Consider the following 25,000-nt stretch of genomic DNA (forward strand, 5'->3'; position numbering starts at 1 on the left):
TGTTTTTGTTTTTGTTTTTGTTTTTGTTTTTGTTTTGTTTTTGTTTTGTTTTTTAAGGGGGCGTTGGTTTTCTATTTGTCTGTTTGTCTGGTTGTTTTGTATTTTTTTTTTAATTACCGACATTCTTTTAAACATATCTCACTTAAGCACAGTCACCCAATTATTGCTTTAGCCCTTTTAGCCATACAAATTGTATTAGGTGTACTGATAGCTTTAATTATTAAAATGCAATCTAATAAGATTTTTTATTCGTGCTCAGAGGAAATTTTTCTTTCGAGTCTAATTTTAAAAGATCAAGATAACCATGGCGTCAGCCGCAATGGGCTAAGTTTCTTGCTCAAGAAAATAATTGAGAAGCGGTAATGGGACTCCTAGCTGAAGGTGAGTGCCTTATCCACTCGGCCATCTCACCCCCATATAACTCTCAAATTTTCAAAAAGTCTCAAAATCGCTTACCCAAAAGTGATTGGGTAGCTATGTATAATAGATTTGGCAGAATTATTTTAAAGATACGCAATTTGTTAATGCTCCTGCCGATTACATGTGTCGTATTACGCACATACAATACTAAACGTATTTTGTCTAGTCTAGCAAAAAGGAAAAAATAAATATATTCTATAGTGCTTCAACCCTGGTACTACTAAAACGGCTGGTACGCTAAGTATGTGTAAATGATGTTTGTTTTACCTCGAAAAGAACAATACCATAGCTATGTGTGATTTATATTTAGTTTGTTTTTGCTTTTAGCCTGCTTTGAATTGAATCATTTGACCATAGGTAATGAATATTTCTATGTTTGAACCATTGTGTTCTCATTTATGTACTGAATTAAAAGAGGAAAATTAAATGTATGACTCACAGATTCAATCTGCCATCTTGTCGGGAAGGGGAAGATGTCGAGAAATGAATAAAGATTAAGATGGTGAGAAATAAGAATGGTAGGTCCATGCGGTCAAATAAACTGTATTACTTTTCCTAAATGTAAAATGGGATTCCCTTTAACAACGTGGGCAGAGCACACATGATTGGGTATCCGGGTCTGTTAGATCTGGCGGAAAGTGCTTTGCGATAGACTAGCGTCCTTTCTAAAAGAAAGCGTCCTATCCAAAAGGATAGTATGCAATTTATATTGTCCGTTTTACGCTTTAGAAACCGGTATAAACTCTTGCTCCATAGGTGTAATGGCTCTGAAGGGATACTTTTAAAGGCATCATAAAATGCGCAGGTTTCATCATTTTTGAAAATATCAAATTAAGATACTGGGGAGCATGCACCGGTGTAAGATAAAGATCTGAACAAGTGTGTATGAAAGGCTGTTTTGTCTGTCACCTTTCATACACACTTGTTCAGATCTTTATCTTTCATCATTTTTACTTACCATGAATTTCATTGTCAGCACCTGATTCTTTCCGACATGATACCATTTTGAAATGGAGGCTTACATATATTTAGACAAGCAAACGGTATAACTCAATCGATTCTTGTCTTTTTCTCTGTCTGCGTGCTTGCTGACGCCAAGATAATCAAATCACGTTGACGGCAAGTGGTAAATTCACGACATGATTGGTTTTTGTTTTTGCACAATTAAATACACAAAAATAATCTCTGAATGATCGGGCCACTAATGAGTTTTAAAATGTTCATGGCCCGTGCTTGCTATATGATAAGATGTTTACGGCATTTTAAAACAATAGATTCGACGTTTGTGTAGAACATAAAGCGATAAGCTCATAGACTGAATGAAGCAAGCGCGTTGGAGTATCACACAGAAACTATGTGTCTAAAATTACCGTGGTTGATGAACAGATTCCGAGGCATTTTCACTTCGAACTTATGTTCATTAAAACATCATGCGGTTCCAATGAGACCACTAATTCAAAGGTAAAAGTAAGCACTCCCGAGGTTAGGTTCAATTTAGATCCGTAACTTATGAAACTGTTTTGTTGTTACCTTTCTGCGGCTCTGTGGTCTAATGGTATACCTTTTGGTTTGTGACCCTGGTTTGAATCCATTTTTTAGCCGTTCTGAGTTAAGTCCGTGGAAAATGCTCTATACTTACACTTTTTCACTAGACTCAGACGTAAAACGAGTACGTTGCCGGAAACAGCGTTGTCTTTGTAAAAAATGATATCGTCTAACAGCGTCTTGTCTTACTCTACACGTTAAATGTTGCCGTTGGCTTGGGATTATTTTAAAAAGCTCTGAGCACGTATAGTGGATTTTGCTCACATTTTAAAAATCTTTGATATCTCTTTTCAACAGCTCCGACTGGACATTTGAGTCAGACCGATGATGCTCCCTACTTAGGTGATTCTGGAGTCCCTGCTAGTGGTTACGTCAACGGAGAATTGTTGGCTCAACTCTTGTCGATGCCTCCAAGAAACCCTCCCCGCACCCAAAAGAGACAATGGTGTTCCAAAGGAGAAACGTACAACTACGTTATCGGTGCTTGCAGACTGTCTTTTGCTGTAAGTAAAGTATTTTATTCAAATCAAATGTACGTGTCGTAGATTCACAACCAAATGTTAACCCTATATCCGACGTAGATTTATTTGCAGGTCTGATAACCCTAAATGTTATGGTCTCATTGTTGTAATGGAAATAAATACTCTCAAATCAACACAAAATGATTTTCGTTTCAACAATATTAAATGAGTCCATAATTACGTCCCTTTTCAGACCTGAAAATATGTTCACGTTGCCTATATCTAATCTGATTGACCACATGCATGGAAATCGATGGCTGAAAGAAGAAAAGAACCAAGAGGTTAAGTTGTTCAATAAGGGTCCATAAGGTGATACCAGAAACCCAATGGATAAAAAGTGGAGAAAAACCCAAGAAAGGAAAATAAATACAGGTTACAATTGGATTCAATAGTCTAATGTCACGTTCGCAAGACCAGATGGTTGCGCATTCTGTGAATCCACGAAAAAGGCTGCGCGATCGATCGCGCAAATCGACAGAACGCACCTAACAGACATATCATATTACTTTGAGTAACAAAACTACAATCTGGCATTTTTGGTCATTTTAAAAATAAAACCACTTTTCGGCACCATTTTCTAGCAATGACTGTGAAAAATGTTTTATTCTCTTTTTGAGGAAAATTTTTGTCTAAAATCAAAGCCCTATCTCCACTGAGTAAAAATGTTTTTGAATTTTGAAAATCCATTCATAAATAAACAAGTTATGCAGTTTCAAAGGTGTCATTTATTTGGATGACCCGCAAAGAGGAAAAAAACGCGAAAATATGGGACGCTTTTTCGGCATTTTTTTTTCGACCTTTGGTTGTATCTTGCGTAATAAGTGTGAAACTTGAAGAGCAAATTAGGATGGTGTTTTGGAAAATACGGGAAAAGTACTCGTCATATTCATATGAAATTTTACAACCAAAAGGAAGAAATGTTCATGTATTACCTTGTCAGCGACAAAACCTCCACGCCCGGTAGTTTTAGAAATATTTTACTCCAAAGAGTAAAAATCTATTTTTAACGTAATCGCACGAGTTTTGTCGCTTGACATAATCTAAAATGACCTTTTCCTAACTGTGTGCCAACCTTCAGTCATATTCATCAATAAACAGCGTCGTAATTAATTTTTTAAAATAGCATATACGAAACGGCTTCGTCCCATATTTTGACGCGAATTCGGGCACTTCGTGAGCGAAAAAGAGGCCCAAAGATTTGTGCGGGATAGTCATTGCTACATTTTCACCCCGGTCTCATTGTTGTAATGGAATTACTCTCAAAATAGTGTCTATTACAACAATGTTAAATCAAGCCTATATTTGCATTCCATTATCAGACCTGGAAATATGTACACGTCACCACAAATTCAATGTTCACCACCTTAATCATCCCGATTTTATACCGTTTGGAGACGGTGTGTCACATAGAAAATACTAAATCACATGATATAAGAGCAAGTCGCAGTCTTTATTTTATCAATTCATGAATTATATATTTCAATTTTAAAAATATTGCGTTAAAAAGTCGCCCTTCGGAGTCAGATTTTATCCTGGCTTCTATCGCGTGAAACGGACAATGCTAATTGCGCTCTACCCTTTGGATAGGACGCTATTCTATTACAAAGTACTTTGCTGCTGGCTGGACAGGGGGGAGGGGGGATCAGATAAAAATCTCGACTTCACTAGGGGTCGATCTCGGTCCTTTTATGTGTGAATCTAGTGCTCTACCTTCTGAGCTATCGTGACCCTGATTTATATTTGCCACCAAACCAAGCCACATATATGATTTTATTGTTTTAAAAATATCGTTATTTGTTTTAAGAGACAGAAGCTCCTAAAACGAAAACCAATTAGTGAATGTAAAATGGGCAAAATCAAAAATCAATCTCTCTGTTCATCACCGACACGCCGTCAATATGATTTGATTACAAAGGCGTCAGTTTGGACACAGATAAAAATAAACAAGAAGAATTAAATGTTTAACACAGACTCCCGTCTCATTTGAAGAGGATATTCTGTTTTAATGGGATCTTGAGACTCGATTCCTTGTATGTTTATATTGGCTTTTGAACTGTCCGGTTTAAGACAGCGACGCGTTGAAATATTATTATTCTTAACTTATCATATTCAAAAAGCATTGAATTAGTTGTCATCATTCATTGTCAAGTTTATTCTTTATCATGTTATAAAACGCAATTTATTTAGATCTGAAACATTTTGCATCATAATGTATTGATAGATTAAGATATCCCCCAACTTGAAAACAGTAAACTTATTTTCTGTCAAGTTGACAATCATCTCAATCTATCTTTGTTTAATAATAATAATAATAATAATAATAATAATAATAATAATAATAATAATAATAATAATAATAATAATAATAATAATAATAATGATGATGATGATGATAATAATAATAATAAAAATAATAATGATAATAATAATAATAATAATAATAATAATAATAATAATAATAATAATAATAATAATAATAATAATAATAATAATAATTATAATAATAATAATAATAATAATAAAAATAAAAATAAAAATAATAATAATAATAATAATAATAATAATAATAATAATAATAATAATAATAATAATAATAATAATAATAATAATAATAATAATATAATAATAATAATAATAATAATGATAATAATAATAATAATAAGGAAAACTTCTCTGGCCAAACTAAATGATATTTTGTCAGTGAATAGTCTAGACATCGACGACTAGGACTTTCAAAACAGGCCTTCCACTGTATTGCATAGTAAAGTAACGATTAATTATTGTCTTTCAATCACACAACCCCTAATCAAGTATGTGGAATCCCCTGCTTTATTGCCATTTGCCTCCTTGTTTTTGTTTTTGCCATTCAAAGTCTTTTAACCAGTGAAAGGCGTCTGAAAAACACGTATTAAAAATTTGGCCAGAAAACTCGATCTTGAAATACCGATCGATTTAAATGACACAAAAACTCTCAAACCTGGGATTTCGTAAACATGAAATTATGCAATTAGCTTCACCAAATTATCACCAAGATAAGCTAAATATTCATACGTACCATATACTGGATAAACAGAAGGTATAAGGTTCGATTCCTAGCAAACATGGACTGTTTCGTATTACTCTGTCGTTTTAAAAGTCTATAGAAATTTCACTACTTTTCTGGAAATATCTAACTGACTGCTCCCTTTAAACTGGCCCAGCTAATTAAATTTAAAGAGAAAGCGATCAGAATTTCAAAAGTTTAATTTTTCAATAGAATCTATATATTGTTTTTTTCAATAAATGCCATGTTCATTTGCCTTAAATTCTATTTGACATTTGCTTGATTATGATATTAAATCCCATGCATAAAAATGCATTAAGGAGATGGAAACATTTTTAAATGTTTGTATACGTGTGTATTGTTTATCTTATGGGCCATATTTATTTTTACTCCATTTATATTTGTCAGACCTACTAGTCACATAACACCGTTTTGAGACAGTTGGTCACAATTTAGTTATCTGCAAAATTATCGTAGTCTCTGTTATCCTTGTTTTTATTTGATTGGTTTTGATCAACGTGCCCAAATTTATAGGTCTGATAACCAAACACAATCAAATAGGCTTGGTTTAACATTGTTGTAATGGACAATATTTTGAATTGGTTTGAGAGTATTTTCATTACAAAAATGAGCCCATAACAATTAGGGTTATGAAACATGCAAATAAGTGCACGTCGGTTTTGATAGTGTTGCCAATTCAATTAAATGAAAGTATGGGAGATCATTAGCATCTTTGCCACTAAAAGTGGTGACCTTTGTCGTGAGGTTAATCTCTAATTAATAAAGGTCATTACCTTATGGGAGAAAATATCTAGCATAATGTTACGTTTTAGGTCATAAACTCATTGCTAATGCACGAGAAACCTGATTAAATATTCCTCTAGAGTTCATTTTAGGAACAATGCAAACACCTCAAGGGGACTTAGCATTTCAAGATACACTACTGTATCGAACACCCCCCCCCCCCCCCCCCCCCATTTATATTCAATTCCAGCTCACGAAATGAGCCGGTGAAAAAGGAAAGTACTCAATGTGCTGTCGATGAAAATGTTATTTTATTAGCGGTAAAATTGATTGAAAGAAAACCATCTTATATCTACATCACATCTCGCCTCACCTAAATTAGAAAATGCCCAAAATGCGCATCCCCATCCCTTTCTATGAATTGGTCAAACTGCACATCGTCCTTCCCCTTTCTTTGGTCAAAATGAGCCCCCCCCCCCCCCCCTTCCACACACACACAAACCAACACACTTTCTATTGGAATTTGGCCGCTACCGAACACACAACCACGGGCTTGAATTAACATTGTTTTAATGGACGATATTATGCTGTTGGTTAGAGAGAATTTTCACAACAGCAATGAATCAATAACAGTTAAGCTAATCAGTTGGGTGTAAATGGTACAAAACAAGCAACTTTTATCATGATATCAAATCCTCTAAAGCCACAAGGGTGGTTCATAATATATTAGACTCACTGATGAGTTGTCGTGATGAATTACGTTTAGGATAATATAAAAAGCAATAGACGTAAATTAATCACTTTTTCTACCTAACATATCAAAACATCCATCTGTTAAAACAGGATATGGCATTTTAGATATATCGATGCTCTGCGTTTAGGTAAAATACTCACAACATCCGCTATACGGATATAACGTAGCAACACACACACACACACACACACACACACACACAAACTATGTGTAGCCTTGAACATTTATAGTATAGTCTGATTGGTATAATTTAATGAGAGCTAATCACCAAAATGTCTGCCTAAAAACAATAACAAAGAGCTGAGTGAAGTCAATTTTGTTTCTTAATAAAATTATACGTGTCTTTATTGGCATCCATCATTAATTTAGATAGTATGCACTTGGCAAAGAAGCGTACAACATTGCCATCAGGAAGTATAACGGACCAACACAGATAGTATGCGCTTGGCTAAGAAGCTCATAACATTGCCATCCGGAAGTACAACGGACCAACGCACAAAACTGTGTGTATCCATGAACGTTTATAGTCAGGTTAATACAGTTCAGTGAGCATTACTCATAAACGCGGATGGCAAAAAACAATAACAAAGACCTGAGTGACGTCATCTTCGAACATTCTATAGTCTGTTTTATACAATTTAGTGAGAATAACTCAAAATCGCGGATGGAAAAAAGCAATAACAAAGACCTTAGTGACGTCAACTTCATACTATCTATAGATAGAATTCGCTTGGCCAAGGAGTTCACAACATTGCCATCCGGAAGTATAACGGACCAACACACAAACTCTGTGTAACCATGAACTTTTATAGTCTGGTCAATACAGTTTAGTGAGAACAACTCACAAACGCGGAATGCAAAAACAATAACAAAGGCCTGAGTGACGTCATCTGCATACTATCTATAAGCTGTATGTGACTCACCGCCGACAGTCGGTAGTATGTCGATATGAACCAGATGATGTTCAGTGGATTTAGCCTCGATGGCTACGATTTAACCGTAGACATCGTTATAGATAGTATGCGCTTGGCTAAGAAGCTCATAACACTGCCATCCGGAAGTATATCGGACCAACATACAAAACTGTGTGTATTCATGAACGTTTTCTAGTCAGGTTAATATAGTTCAGTGAGTATTACTCATAAAAGCGGATGGCAAAAACAATAACAAAGACCTGAGTGACGTCATCTTCGAACTATCTATAGCCTGACTCTGAACGTCGCCATCGTTATGTTATAGATAGTTCGAAGATGACGTCACTCAGGTCTTTGTTATTGTTTTTTGCCATCCGCGTTTATGAGTAATGCTCACTGAACTGCATTAACCTGACTATAAACGTTCATGGATACACACAGTTTTGTGTGTTGGTCCGTTATACTTCCGGATGGCAATGTTATGAGCTTCCTAGCCAAGCGCATACTATCTATAGCCTGACACTGAAATCCAAAAGGACTGGCAGTTTGACGTCATTATTTTTTTATTTTTTTTTGCACAGCCTAGTGAGTTGACGTTAGTAGTGCTCATGGAAACAAGTTATTTCATTGGTTGAACTATTGAATACCACTCACGATTTGTTTTCTTTTGTGGCAAAAGACTGGCATTTTGACGTCATTTTTTGGTCAGTGTCAGGCCATAACTTTACGAAGGCCACGCTCTGATACCCAAGAAGACTGGCATTTTGACGCCATAATTTGGTTTTTGCACCGCCTAGTGAGTTTTCGTTAGTAGTGTTCATGGAAACAAGTGGTCCCATTGGTTGAACTATTGAATACCACTCACGATTTGTTTTCTTTTGTGGCAAAAGACTGGCATTTTGACGTCATTTTTTGGTCAGTGTCAGACGATAACTTTACGAAGGCCACGGTTTCAGGCTATAAGTTAACGAAGACTACGATTTAACGCAACGAAAAGAGATCTGGCATTTTACTTTTTTAGTTCCTTAAGAATGTATGTGCTTCCTTCTTATCCAGCTGACGCCGTAAGAAAGACACGTATTTATAAATTTGGAAAGAAAACTCGACATTAAAATATCGATCGATTTAAATGGTCCTCCTCTTGGCAAAAACGCTCAAATCTGGGACCTGGTGAAAGATGAGTGAGGACATAATTGCACTGTTGAAAATAACGTTTAGTTATGATTATACTTTGGTTGACAACTGTTTTTGCTGTAAAATGGTGTTCTAATTTGCAGGCCTGATAGTCCAAACAGTTATGGGCTATCGTGATAGCAATACTCTCAAACCAACACAAAATATTATCCATTACAACAATTGATAAGGTGATGTTGGTGGTGGTGGTGATGATGATGATAATGATAATGATGATGATGATGATGATGATGATGATGATGATGATGATGATGATGATGATGATGATGATGATGATATTGATGATGATGATGATGATGATGATGATGATGATGATGATGATGATGATGATGATGATGATGATGATAATGATGATGATAATGATGGTGATGATGATGAGGAGGAGGAGGAGGTTGAGGAGAGGAGGAGGAGGAGGAGGAGGAGGAGGAGGAGGAGGAGGAGGAGGAGGAGGAGGAGGACGACGACGACGACGAGATAGACAATTATTACAAAGATTATTATGATGGCAATTAATTATCTGACAGTGAGTCTAAAAATATATTTTAAAACTTTCTTGAGTTGACACATTTCCCACTTTTCCTTCTTTTTTTTTCAGGCGATGCGAGGAAGAGGTCGTGGCTAAACCAAGTTATGCAGAAAAAGATTTTAGTTTCATTTCATTGTGATGTTAACATAGAGTAAAGGTCTCTCTCTCTCTCTCTCTCTCTCTCTCTCTCTCTCTCTCTCTCTCTCTCTCACACACACACACACACACACACACACACACACGCAAGCCCAATCTCACACACTGTGCTTAAACTATGACACATATACACACTCTCACGTGAACGCCTCCTCACTCTATCTCACTCTCTTTCCTTCTCCACTCCCATCTATCTATAAATCTATTCTTTATATTATATCTATGTATCTGTTCTCGTAACTGTTCTCACCCTGATGGCCACAGACGAAAATTCACTTACTGGTTGTGTTATCCCTCTATAATACCATGAATAAATAAACGTGTTTTTAATTAAGCGTTCTTTATCATAATTTATTTTGTTGTTGTAACTGGATTTTCTTCCAATAGGTCAGCCATAATCATATGACCTAGAAATTCGCCACTATGGTGTTGGATAACACGTGTAAATCATAGTATAATATATCATAGCGCTTGTTTAAATTTCTTAACGCCTTGTTAACAATTTCTACGCGCTTTATTAACATTTACTAAGCCCTTTACACAGCTTTTGTTCTCGTCTTTAAGTCTCAATCTGATAGAGTAAATACCCTCTTAATGGCCACCATATTATGCTTAATCATCGTCTCTCTTTCTCCTTTGTATGCTGTATTGTACCTCGACTATTTGCCCTAGATCGACGTGCACATATTAATTTTCTAGTTTGACAACCGGACGCAATTATGGGCTTGTTTTAGCATTGTTAGTTCCATAACATTATGGGTTATCAGATCTGCAAATAGGTACACGAGATCTACCGAGATAGATCAAGATGATATTTATAGCAAGCAAGTTCTCTGGCGAATCAGTCGAAGGCTTTTCCGTTCACAGAGTTGAAGTCTTTCTTCTCTATTTTTCAGCTTCTAATGATGATGCCAAATGTCAGAATGGCTTATCGGCCAACGGGATCTGTGAAAATTAATTAATTATTTAACGGTCACATGCACCGATCACGGGTCATAACATAATTTGCCATTTTTAGGAAGGAACTGTGTCCATTTAAAGATTAAACATCACCAGCCCAAAAAAAAGGCTTTTCAGAGTTATTGGGTTTTTTTTTTTGTTTTTTGTTGTTTTTTTTTTGTTTTTTTTTTTTTTGGGGGGGGAGGGTTGTATTTTTTTGGTATTATTTATTTATTTTATTTTATTTTATTTTATTGGCTTTTGGGGAGGGGGGGGGTTGTTTGTTTTTTTGGGGGGTTTTTTGGTTGAGATTTTTAACTCTTTTTTCTCTTTTTTTTCGGTTTGCTTGGTGTGGCTGCAATTATTAAATATCAATGGCCACAAATATCATCAAGTCATCGAAATATAGATCTAGACTACATCTGATATAAATCTAGTAGTTATCTACAGACACCAGAGGTGGTTACCGGAGATAGTTAACTGAAAATTGACTTAGACGTCCAAGGTAGATCAGCTTGAGCAATAAATAACTTTCATGACATATCTATCAGGACTCGACACTTGCTAGAATTAAATATTGAATATACAATACAAACAACAAATAAATTCAATAAAAAAAGAAAGTGCACCATTCGCTAAATTTAATCGACGCAAATACCAATAAAGCAAATATGATGATGCTTGCTTAGCGGTGTTGATATTGGTAGTTGCGAAGATAAGGATGTGATGGTAGTGATGCTGAAAGTGGTGTTGATGGTGAAGATGATGATGGTGGCAATAATGGTGATGGTTATGAGATGATAATGATGGCGATTGTGTTGGGTGGTGGGGATGTTCATGATATGATGATGTCAGTGATGAAGATGATGATGATAGTAAAAGTGGTGATGTGATGATGATGGTGATGTTAGTAGTGATCGTAATTTTGGTGGTGATAAAGGTGGTGGTGATGGTGACGAAAATGGTGGTGTGATAGTTCTGTCATCGAAAAAACACATTTTTTAAAAATTGCCCAGAAAACTCGTCCTGGCGATAGTGTTGGTGGTGTGGATGTTCATGATAAAAAGATGATGTCAGTGATGAAGATGATGATGGTTATGATGATGATGATGATGATGATGACGATGATGATGGTGGTGGTGTTGGTGGTGGTGGTGGTGCTGGTGGTGATTAAGGTGATAGTGGTAGTGATTATGGTAATTGTGGTGGTAATTAACGTGGTGGTGGTGGTTGTGGTGGTGTGGTGCTGGTGCTGCTAGTGGTGGTGGCGGTGGTGGTGGTGATGACGAAGATGACGGTGGTGATAGTGCTGTCATACTCTGAACAAAAAACACATTTTAAAAAATTGCCCAGAAAACTCGTCCTTCAAAGATCGATAGATTAGAATGACCCTCGTCTTGTCAAATACTCTCAAACCTGGGACTTTGTCGGATAAAATAATTTTTAGCCTCTATCACTCCAATATAATACTGGTCTGAGGCTGTGTGTCACTTATATGCATCAATGCAGAGGAGAAGAGATAAAGGAAAAGAGAAAGATATATATATATATATATATATATATATATATATAGAGAGAGAGAGAGAGAGAGAGAGAGAGAGAGAGAGAGAGAGAGAGATGGAGAGCTGGAAAGCGAGAGATGTAGAGATGGAGGGAAATGGAGAGAGAGAGAGAGAGAGAGAGAGAGAGAGAGAGAGAGAGAGAGAGGGGGGGGATGGAGAGGGATGGATAGATAGTATTCAAAGAGATGGAGGTTAAGAGGTGTAGAGAGATGGAAAGAGAGAGAGAAAGGGATGGAGAGGGGTGGTTAGATAGAGATTGGGAGAGATGGAGAGAGAGAGAGAGAGAGAGAGAGAGAGAGAGAGAGAGAGAGAGTTGGAGAGAGATGGATAGCGAAACGGATGGAGAGGGATGGAAAGATAGAGATTGAGAGAGATGAAGAGAGAAAGAGAGGAGGTGGAAATGGATGGATATATATAGAGATTGAGAGAGATGGAGAGAGAGAGGGGGGGATGGATAGATAGAGATTGAGAGAGACGAGGAGAGAGAGAGAGTAGTGAAATATGCCTATTCGTGACCCACCGTCTCAAAGCAGTATTATGTCGGGATGAACGAAGTGCTGGAAAATCAGTTCATAGCTAAACATATGAAACTTATTTTCTTCTTTCTCATAACCGAGAATACAAATTATTTATTTCATTGCAAAAGACCCAAAGTCCGTATTTTGATTCAAAATTCACATTTCATCTCCTAATGATCTCGACATACTGCTGGTTTAAACGGCCTCGTCACATACTGTATATGAATAAGGAGAAATGATGAACTTACTCAACTAATAATAATGTATAATAATAATGGTGTCATAACAATACAAGAACGATGAAATATAGACCCATCAGGTGACACGTTTATGAAACAACTTATCGCTTGCATTTCAAACGGCAGTGAACTTCAAGACCCCTGACATCACCTTCCATACAGCAATGCAGAAAGCATTCTCTACAACATAACGGAGCAAATTCGAGGTGCGTTCAATAATTTCCGGACTGTTATCATTATACAAAAATGATTCACTGATGCGACATGCACTTATTTGCAGGTCTGATAACCCAATTCATTATGGGTTCATTGTTCTAATGGAAATCTTTAAAAAAATGACGCAAAATATTGTCCATTACAACAATGTTAAACAAGTCCCATATCGCGTTCGGATGTTAGACCTACATATGTGTACACGTCGACTAAATGGATTATTTTCCATTTAGGCTTTCAAAGTATTCTCTGTCTGAGTGGCACACCAATTCCAACTATTATAAAGAGAAAACTGTCCCCTGTAGCATTCTAACAGTCGCCACATCAAGCACCTTCTGAGTTTCTCTCTAAACGTCAATGATGTCCTTTCAATTTCAATGACATTTTAAGTTTCAGAAATAGGAAAAAGTCGCGCGGTGCTAGGTCAGGAAATTATGGAGGAGTATCAATGGTTTTATGGTCTTAGAGACCAAAAATGGCTGATCTGACAATGCTGAATGTGCAGGGGCGGGTTGTAAAAACATCTACCTGATATCCCAAAGCTGTGATCGGTTTCTTATAACATCATCTCTGAAGTGTAGCAAAAAATATCGATGTAAAAGTGTAGGTTTACAGATTGACATTGAGGTACAAATTCCTATGACTCCACAACCAATGAAAACAATATGCAAGGCTTTCAAATGAGTATAATAATATAATAATTGCTGGCCAACTAACTTCGCGGGGGTTGTGTGTGTTGGACCCTCGATCTCCAGTAGTCGGTGAGAGAGCTCTAGTAATGAATGACCAGTTACATACGATTTTTTTTTTTTTTTTTTTTTTTTTTTTTTTTGGGGGGGGGGAGGATCGTGGATAGCTCATACGGTAGAGTCACGCTCTCACCGGCCAGGCGGAGTTGTCGTACCAGTAAGGTCGCGGGTTCAAACCCCCATCACCGCCGCGAAAAAAATTGTTATTCTCTATTGTCTTCTGGCACTTTTCTACTCACTTCATATCTTAATATAATATATAACTTTCGCTTAATCCGAAATTTTGAGCGAAGGGAATGATTTGAAAACATAGGCGAAATTGATCACGTTCAAAATCAAGTGTTCATTGGGGGTGCTCTATTAATGGGTCTGTGGTGGGACTAGATCGGATACTTATTGAACGCACTTGCATAGAACCTAACGTACTACTACGTGGCTTGGCAATCGATCGAAGAACATGAGCCTAAAGACCTTCAGCTTAGAAACAAAAACAAGAAGGGTGAAGCGCATGGAAAATGTTACTGATAGGAATGTGCGATATGCAATGTGTAATCCCATTCATCTATTTCCTTTATGAGAATGGACAGTCCATAATATCCATTTCCTTAATGAGAATGGACCAATGTCGCCCAAATTGCCCATCAAAATGTATGTGCTGTTATTACAGTTTAGTCAGTGCGTTCAGAATAAACGTGATAACCCTTGCAGTAAATCTCCCCCAGGACAAATAAATGGAAATATCGTGTCCTTGTGGGTGATAAGCTGCACTGTGCTCTTTTTGAATGGCTGTAATGTGACGATGTAAAACGTATTCTTGGTTAGAGTACCATACAGATCAGAAATTGAAATTATGTAACAAAACAAAAAATCAGCCTGTCATATCTTGCACGGGGGGGGGGGGGGGGGGGGGGGGGGGGGGGGGGGAGGAGGAGAAATAGTGTCCTTTGCCACTTTAAATAAAAGTTTCATAGTGCAGCAGTAGTCACCGAACAATCTGCGAAACAATTGAAAAACGCATATCTTTCAATTTGGCCAGACACTTTTTAAATTCAGATGTCGATTGATTGAGAAAGAAGCCGCAAACATGTAAAACGCCTGAAACCTGAAAATCCACAGAAATATCAGAATTGAGATTTATTGCAAGGTTTAGGTTTCCTCAATCGATTGAAATTTGAAGTGACATACAATCAAACAAAGAAACAAAATTTTGTTTTATTCGTCAGAAATTGCTTAGCTATATGCACCGTCGAGTGATCGAAATATGAATATTAAAACTGTAAATTAATAGCTTTAATAGATTGAATGTAGTCTCAGAGACATGAAATTATACACATTTTTATTTTCACTTTCCGGCAAATTGGGTAATCCATAAAAACATGGAACACTAACTCCGTCTGTATCGGGACAGCATCTGCTTGTAGCTCTACACCGTATCTAAAAGTGATCACAATTTGTAAGTCGATTAACGGCATTACGTGAAAATGATTGTCTGTTAATATTTTACATGAAAATTTCATCCAAGACATGATAATCACAAATGGCCTCTATTTGATGCGGAGTTCCGATAGTTCATTTGGTAGAGCACTCGCATCACACGCAAAGGGGCCCGGTTCTATCCCGGTTGAAGTCAAGATTTTATTTTCTGAACCCCCTGTCCACCCAGCAGCAATTGTGTAACTTGATCTGTTAGATCTGGCGGAAAGTACTTCCATCTCACTTATTTTATTTTCTAGAGTGAATCAATCATTTTTAGGAAAGGAACTTCCTTTTATCGTCTTTCATTAGAGAGTATTACGCTATCCACTCGGAGATTTTGATTACTGGCTTTTATATGTTATTTATTTCTATAAAAGTAAACAGTCCTTCCATCCATCGATTGTAAATGAGAAGACATTGGCACACACGTAATGGGGATTGGGAGTGGTAACACGACCAAGGAACATTGATGAAAAGCAGGCAAGCGTAAAACCACGCAGGGGATCCACCATAGGGAAACAAAGAGACGGATAAAGATACTCACATTGGGTGTAGACTTTTTTACGTTCTCCATTGATTATGCAGAGAAGTAATAAAATCAACAAGGTATGATCTTATCTGAGAAAACAATACCGCAGTACACTGACAAAATGCGTTTAACCCTTTTGGACAGAAAACTAACACCTCATAATATTATATAGGGATCTATAAAAATGACTATTATCTTGTCAATAATTCTTAAACTGGAGACTTTAAAGGAGTTTCAGCCTTTAAGATCTTCGATGTTGGGGATTATTTTAATCGATGGCCGATGGATATTATGGTGTGGATTTTTTTTCTGGCCAAATTTGGTAAAATGTGTTTTGTCAGGATGAAGCAGAAAAAGTATTATTACCGAGTGTAGTAGCATTGATGAGTTTATCGGTCGCTGAAGAGACCAATCCCACGAAGTGGCTTTTGAACTTTTAGTGTGAGCAATATCTACACAATCAATACATCCCTGGTGAGTCAATTTGCTTGATTTTGTTCTTACTTTTTGTTGTTGTTGTTGTTGTTATTTCTTTTCGTTTGTTGTTCTATGTGTATGTGTGTGTGTTTGTGTGTGTGTGTTTGTGTGTGTGTGTGTATTTCTTTTTCTTTTCTTCATGTCTTGGTACAAATTAAAAAAAACTTTCTTAGTCATTTTAGGTAGGTACCTTTTTAGCACGTAGCAAAGACCTTGCATGGCGCTTTGCAACGCTGTCCTAAGAATAATACCCAACAGATTTAACAACTACAGCGTATTTATCACCGCTGTCTAGACATAATGGTAAGACGGATAACTGCTCGACCGTAATTCGAATGCAGTCCCTTAGTTAGTGAGTCTATTGCTATATCAAATACGCAATTATATAGAAACATACTAGCGCTTTATGATGACTTACCCACATTACTTGGGGTACCAGCACCCATTACCAATCACAAGTTACAATATGAGACATATTCATCACCGCTCAATAGATGAGTTCAGTCGGTCCATCCATTCCCCTGATGACGTTCACCTCTTTCCCAACTAGAAAGTGTTTTCATGACGACAAGTGAGCTCTTATCGCGTTACTTCTCGTAGTAATCTAAAAAACCTCAGATCCTCCTCCTCCTCCACCACCACCACAACCAACACCACCACCACCACCACAACCACCTCCTCCTCCTCCTTCTCCTCATCCTTTTCCTCCTCTTCTTCTTCCTCCTCCTCCTCTTCTTCTCCTCCTCCTCCTCCTCCTCCTCCTCCTCCTCCTCGTCTTCTTCTTATTGTTAATTGTGTTGTAGTTATTATTTGTGTCGTTCTTGTTCCTCTTCTTCTACTTCTTCTTCTTCTTCTTCTTCTTCTTCTTCTTCTTCTTATTATTATTATTATTATTATTATTATTATTATTATTATTATTATTATTATTATTATTATTATTATTATTATTATTATTATTATTATACTTGTTTACAAGAAACCAAACTAAAAAATGGATTCGATCAAACTGTGGGTACCGGTCGACATGTTTGTTTCACTTCTAACTCTAGACTCTACGGATGTGGCTTCTTTTTTTAATGAAAAATGGAAGCATTCAATCAATAAATGGTGGAAGGTATCTAACCGTATTTGTGTGTTACAACTGCAAGGGGACATATCACATATCTAACTCAAACGCACCAACAACGGGATGAGCAAAAACATTACCGGAAGAATTAAAACGTTTTTACTGAAATCTCAATAAAACTTAATAATCCAAGAAATAAAACACTGCTAATAATAGCTGGAGATTTCAACGCTAAAGTTGACAAACGGGATGAAGGGAAGAATTGCCTTGGGTCTTATTCGAAGGGTAAACGAAATTATAACTGAGAAAGACTAGTAGACTTTTGCAAGATAAACAGTTATTTGTCACAAACAGTGCATTTAATCACGCTTCTAGACACCAAATGACGTGGGTAGGACAGAGGAAAAATTTTAAAAACAGGAGCAGTTATCAACATTTACAACCAAATTGATTTTACACTGTGCAGACAAAGACACAAAAAATTCATAACAAATGCAAGATCATACGCTGGCACCTTGATAACAACAGATCATAGGCTAGTTGAAACAAACTTTGTTATCGAATGGCGCAAACAACTAAGAAAATACAGTGAATCAAAAATAAATATTACAAATATTGTCAACAACTCGCGATGTCGTAAACAATACCAGCAACAACGTAATGCTTAAAGTAGACAATTTAACGAAAAACACAACAATCGAAGCATGGTCACGTGTACGAAGTGCAATAATAAACACTGTAATACAAAGCGTCGGGACAAAAACAAACATACGACAAGGCCGTACGTATGACACAATCATAGCTCAATTATCTAACAAACAAAAAGATTTATAAATAAGAATACAAAACTCAAAAAAAAAAGGAATGAGAAAGACAGAAACTAAAATATGAACGAAATAAAATATTGCATCGCATGAGACATAGAGTAATCGAAATTAGAAATGAGTTGGACAAAAAAGATGATAATATTATTAGCAAGCAATGTTCAAGCAATGTTCAAAGCTGTAAGACGAATAAATCAAAGACCATTTGAAAACCCAAAGATAGAGGATGACTGGAGCAAATTAATTATTAACCCCAATGACATTTCGAATGTTCTTTTTGAATTTTATAAAACAAACTTTCAAGACAACAAAACGCCACACACCAACTCATTTGAGGGAGATCCCCGACCACTATTAAAATCTATGACACCAAGAGAAGTGAGAAACGCTTTTAAAAGACTAAATAACAATAAAGCACCGGGAGAAGATGGACTATGTGCTGAACTGCTAAAATATGGACCACCCTTATTAGATGAACACATAGCGGACAATTTCAATCAGACATTCGAACATCACCAGAACCTGGATATTAATAAAGGGGAGCAGCTGATATCAGTACAAAAGCCAGGAAAACGAAAAGGTCCTCCAAAGAATTTGAGACCAATTACTCTGCTTAATACAATAAGAAAATCGCTCTCCCTGATCACACTGACAAATTATTTGTGACATAGTCAAAACGGATTCAGGACGGAGAGAAGTACTGCCGATGTAGTTTGGACCCACAAATGGCTTGCTGCCAAAACCCTGTCAGAAAAAAATAGAAATAGTTATATATGGAATATATATGTCTGCCGCCTTCGATCGTCAATCGTCAATCCTTGTTAAAGGTTATGAAAGGAATATTTATGGAAGATGAAGTAAGATTAATACGATTCGTTATAAGTGAAATCTTGATAACGACCAAAATAATCGGTGCCTCAGAGGATAAATCATTCCTTGACAACATCGGTACACCACAAGGAGACAGCTTGAGCCCTGTTTTATTTGTCATTTACTTATAAGTAACAAAATGAGAAATAAAGTTCCAAACCTATGGCTCTTCGCTGGCCAACTGCCCAAAGAAATATTATTTTTTTTTTTTTTTTGTCTTTGGTGTTATTCATTGTAAAATTCTCCGATGCTGTGTGTAACCTAGTTGGTATTCCCCAATGCCGCGGCAGGATAATTTCGTATTTTCACAAGATATTTTCTTTCACCCCGTGTAATACAATATGCTTCAACCCCCCCCCCCCCCCCCCCCCCCCCCCCCTCTCACATTCCCTTACTAAACACGCACACACAAACACACGCATGCACGCAGTTACATGTCCCTATGTATATTTGTATGTATGTATGTATGTATGTATGTATGTATGTATGTATGTATGTATGTATGTATGTATGTATGTATGTATGTATGTATGTATGTATGTATGTATGTATGTATGTATGTATGTATGTATGTATGTATGTATGTATGTATGTATGTATGTATGTATGTATGTATGTATGTATGTATGTATGTATGTATGTATGTATGTATGTATGTATGTATGTATGTATGTATGTATGTATGTATGTATGTATGTATGTATGTATGTATGTATGTATGTATGTATGTATGTATGTATGTATGTATGTATGTATGTATGTATGTATGTATGTATGTATGTATGTATGTATGTATGTATGTATGTATGTATGTATGTATGTATGTATGTATGTATGTATGTATGTATGTATGTATGTATGTATGTATGTATGTATGTATGTATGTATGTATGTATGTATGTATGTATGTATGTATGTATGTATGTATGTATGTACGTACGGATATATAGATATACATACATAAATACATACATACACACAAACGTACATACATACGTACACACATACATACAAACATACATACATGCATGCATACATACATACTTTATAGTATTATTATCAGTATTATTATTATTATTATTATTATTATTATTATTATTATTATTATTATTATTATTATTATTATTATTACGAATGGAGAACCCGTAGTATTTGGGGAGAAATAAAGGCTATTAGAAACAGGCAGTCACCTATAATACATCTACTGGATTGTAGAAATAAACAGAGACTGTTAAATAGACTACAATTTTTAAAATTTAGATAGAAGTTTTTTTTTAATGATAATATGTAAAAAGAAACAACAACAAAAACCATACGCATACACACACAAGCAAAAAAACAAATAATAATAATAATAATAATAATAATAATAATAATAATAATAATAATAATAATAATAATAATAATAATAATAATAATAATAATAATAATAATATAATAACAATAATAATAATAAAAATAAGAAGAAGAAGAAGAAGAAGAAGAAGAAGAAGAAGAAGAAGAAGAAGAAGAAGAAGAAGAAGAAGAATTTGTTTTGCATTTTAAGATTATGCGGTTGAACTATCAAAGGGAGGTAACCACGATATGAGGACAAGTTTTCGGAGAATTTGAGTTACGGCGTCTAATGTTATTCTAACGTAGCGATGTATAGAGACTCGAAATACCGGTGTTTCTTTTTTACGAAACCCACCGAAACCCGATGAAACCCAACAAAGTTATGGGAAGTGAGCAGCAGTGGGGAGTGAACCAGGGAGTGTACCCCAGTGGGGAGTGAACCTGGGACGATGGGAGGAGGAGGGCATTTCCTTTTTACGAAACGCGCCGAAACCCGCCGAAATCTGACAAAGTTTTGGGAAGTAGGCATAGTGGGGAGTGAACATGGGACTCAGGAAAATGTGCTCCAGTGGGTAGTGAACCTGGGACTGAGGGTTTCAGCCGGTTTCGTAAATAAGAAATATCACGGGTGTCTATTATGTTTGCTATTGCTACTCTTGGGATAGGGGGCTAGCTTATCGCAAAACACCTTCTACAAGATCCGCCGGGCCCATCTTCCCTATCACTTCTTGTTGGACAGCAGTACCGCCTTCGTAAACTAAAGATCTGATACTAATCCCGCAAAATTACGTCACAAATGAAGACGACGATCACCAAACGAAAGTAAAAAGTAAGTTGCTGTTAAAAGTGTACAATGAAACAAATTATTCTATTGGTTGAGCTATTAATTACAACTCATAATTTAAGTTTTTTAACCATTATCTTCGTCTTCGTTTATGACAAATTCTTTTGGTTAGTATCAGGCCAAAAGTTTACGAAGACTGCGGCTTGATTTGGGGGGGGGGGGGGGGAAGGGGAAAAAATCTCGAATTCACCCTTAACCGATACCCATCCCTTTGCTTATGAGGCGAGAGCACTACCACTGAGGTATGGCCAGTCTCCACTCATTGTATATCCATTTAACCTCAACTCACCTTCGTCCCCTGACAGTGTCGATCGTAAAGGAGATATGAGAGCCGGTTCCAACTGATATTTGACGCCATTTATCTCTATCTGTCTTGCGAATTAAAGTCCGGCTATGTGGTCTAGTGGTATGACCCTCGCTTTCGGATCGGAATGTCCTGGGTTCGAGCCTCGCTCGGCGCATAGTTGAGTCCTTGGAAAAAGGCTCTTTACTCACATGTTCTCGCCGTATTCAGGTGTAAAATGAGTACCTGGCCGTTAACAGCGTTGTCTCTGTCCGAAAAAAAACTGAAAAATCGCCTAACAGGCGTCATGTCCCGTCCTACATGTAAAGTGTTGTTGTTGGCCAGGGACCCTTTGTAAAGCGCGTAGATATCGGGCTATATAAAATCTCAATTTTTTTTCTTCATCCATGAACATTGCTCGATGTTGTCGACCTCCTTTACCCCTACTCCTAGTGTACCCTGTTATATATGTGAGGGTCCATGAGAAAACCAGTGCCATGGTGAAAATATTTGCATTTTCTGAAAGCCCAAGGTCTCCTGATTATTTTAATCTTGAAGGAAATCAGTTGACTTTTCATGAAGTTGTGGTCAAATGTATGGACTAGGATGTGAAAACCTAGTTTAGAGACAAGTTGACAGAGTTGTAATTAAGTATAATCACTTCATTCAACTTAAAGTATATCCAAAAGTTGTATAGTGTCAGTGGAAACAAGGAGAGTCTTTTTCAAGATTGAACTGGGTGGTTCAGAAATATATCTAGAATTTTAATGACATTTTGGATATTCTGGGTAAACTTTATTTTTTTGATTTCAGAAAACATCTCGACTTAACCCGGTATTGATCTCATCCCCTTTGCGTGTGAAGTAAGTTCTTTACCAACTGGACTATGTGGGGGGCTATATGGTCTTGTGGTATGAGACGCCTTCAGATAAGAAGGTCCTGGGTTCAAGTCCCGCTCTGAGTGGTGCATAGTTGATTCCTTGGAAAAGGTTCTTTATTCACATTCTCTAACCGTACTTAGGTGCAAAATGAATTTCAGACCGTTAACAGCGTAATTTCTGTCGGGAAAAAATTGTAACATCGCCTCAGACATGTCATGTCTCGACTTTAGGTTAAGTGTTGCCGTTGGCTAGGGACGCCCTGTAAAGTGCTTTGAGCATGATAAGTGGATATTGATGTATATTAATGCTCGTTTGAAGCTACCAGGACCCCCTGCCAAAGTAGAAAACAGTATGTAAAATCTATGACATCCGATAGAATGAAACAAAACATTTCAGAGTTAAATCAAATTTATCATTTTTAAATTTAGCCGAATATAATATTATATTAATTTACTCATTGATAATTGTCCATACAAAGGTTCGAAACGTTTTAACATCACGAGTACACGAATGCTATCTAAATAATGGTAACAATAAGGGCAGCTGGTGTTTGCAATAACTTTATCTAAACGTTTGTCAGAGATTAAAATATGTCCTAAATGTTGGACAAAAACCCCCCCCCCCCCCCCTTCCTCCTCATCTAATAAAACTACATTAGAAATTAGGTTCCCTAAGTCTGTTTTGTTTTTGTTTATTGTTTGTTTTATATGGTCTTTCTTTTGTTTTGGTTTTTTTTTTTTTTTTGTTTGGGGGGGGGGGGGAATCTCTTGGGTTTTTTTTCAGAGACACCGCTTAATAAGAGACACACGCGTATAATAGGTAAGTTCACAAACAAATAGAAAATTGTTTATTGGTCCATCATTCATTATAATCAATCAATGACACTTCTCATAACACTGGAGGTATTGATTAGGGATTTGTAATCTTCAACAAAAAAGAAATTTAAATTACACCATAATTTTCCTAGTAAAATATGTCTAGAAGGCATGAAACAACAGAATGCTGATTATGATTAAAAAAAATATATAACATGATGAAATTGGAACAACGATAAGCATAGTTAGTAATAGGAATAATCAAATCAGTTTCGTTAGCATTTATGATTATAATAATACGAATAATCGTGAATGTAAAGTGCTTTTGGAATGTCAATAAGTTTAATAGTGAAAAACATTGAAACATTCTTTTCAGCATAACATAACTGCATGAATCACATATTTTGGAAATGGTCATTATTATTATTATTATTATTATTATTATTATTATTATTATTATTATTATTATTATTATTATTATTATTATTATTATTATTATTATTATTATTATTATTATTATTATTATTATTATTATTATTATTATTGTTATTATTATTATTATTATTATTATTATTATTATTATTATTATTATTAATATCATCATCATTATCATCATCATCATCATCATCATCATCATCATCATCATCATCATCATCATCATCGTCATTAACATCATTATCATCATCATCATCATCATCATCATCATCATCATCATCATCATTATTATTATTATTATTATTATTATTATTATTATTATTATTATTATTATTATTTATCATCATCATCATCACCATTATTATTATCATTATTATTATTATTGTTATTATTATCATTATTATTGTTATTATTATCATTATTATTGTTATTATTATTATTATTATTATTATTATTATTATTATTATTATCATCATCATCGTCATCATCATTATTATTATTATTACTATTATTATTATTGTTATAGAGGCTAAGTGGCCGAGTGGTTAAGGTATTGCGCTGTGAACCGGAAGGTCCCTGGTTCGAGCCCTGATTCAGGCATTTCCGGATGTTTTCCTTGGGCAAGATTAATATTCCCCAATTTGCTCACTTGGACAACATGGGTGATTCCCTGTATATAAAATCTCAATTTTTTTCTTCATCCATGAACATTGCTTGATGTTGTCGACCTCCTTTACCCCTACTCCTAGTGTACCCTGTTATATATGTGAGGGTCCATGAGGAAACCAGTGCCATTGTGAAGATATTTGCATTTTCTGAAAGCCCAAGGTCTCCTGATTATTTTAATCTTGAAGGAAATCAGTTGACTTTTCATGAAGTTGTGGTCAAATGTATGGACTAGGATGTGAAAACCTAGTTTAGAGACAAGTTGACAGAGTTGTAATTAAGTATAATCACTTCATTCAACTTAAAGTATATCCAAAAGTTGTATAGTGTCAGTGGAAACAAGGAGAGTCTTTTTCAAGATTGAACTGGGTGGTTCAGAATATATCTAGAATTTTAATGACATTTTGGATATTCTGGGTAAACTTTATTTTTTTGATTTCAGAAAACATCTCGACTTAACCC

At 35.8% G+C, this 25,000-nt stretch overlaps 1 protein-coding gene across 1 annotated transcript in view; it reads left to right on the forward strand.

Moving 5' to 3' along the window:
- Positions 1–10,152, forward strand: part of LOC144964771 (uncharacterized) — a 52,433-nt gene extending 42,281 nt beyond the window's left edge. Inside the window, exons 2-3 of the mRNA XM_078899372.1 lie at positions 2,263–2,468; positions 9,731–10,152. Coding sequence (XP_078755498.1) covers positions 2,263–2,468; positions 9,731–9,757 — 233 coding nt within the window. The 3' untranslated portion in view covers positions 9,758–10,152. The remainder of the gene's footprint in view (positions 1–2,262; positions 2,469–9,730) is intronic.
- The last annotated feature ends 14,848 nt before the right edge of the window (positions 10,153–25,000 follow it).

The sequence above is a fragment of the Berghia stephanieae genome, chromosome 2, assembly GCF_034508935.2.
Source record: "Berghia stephanieae isolate SIO BIC M18660-M18661 chromosome 2, UCSD_Bste_1.3, whole genome shotgun sequence".
Lineage (NCBI taxonomy): Eukaryota > Metazoa > Mollusca > Gastropoda > Nudibranchia > Aeolidiidae > Berghia > Berghia stephanieae.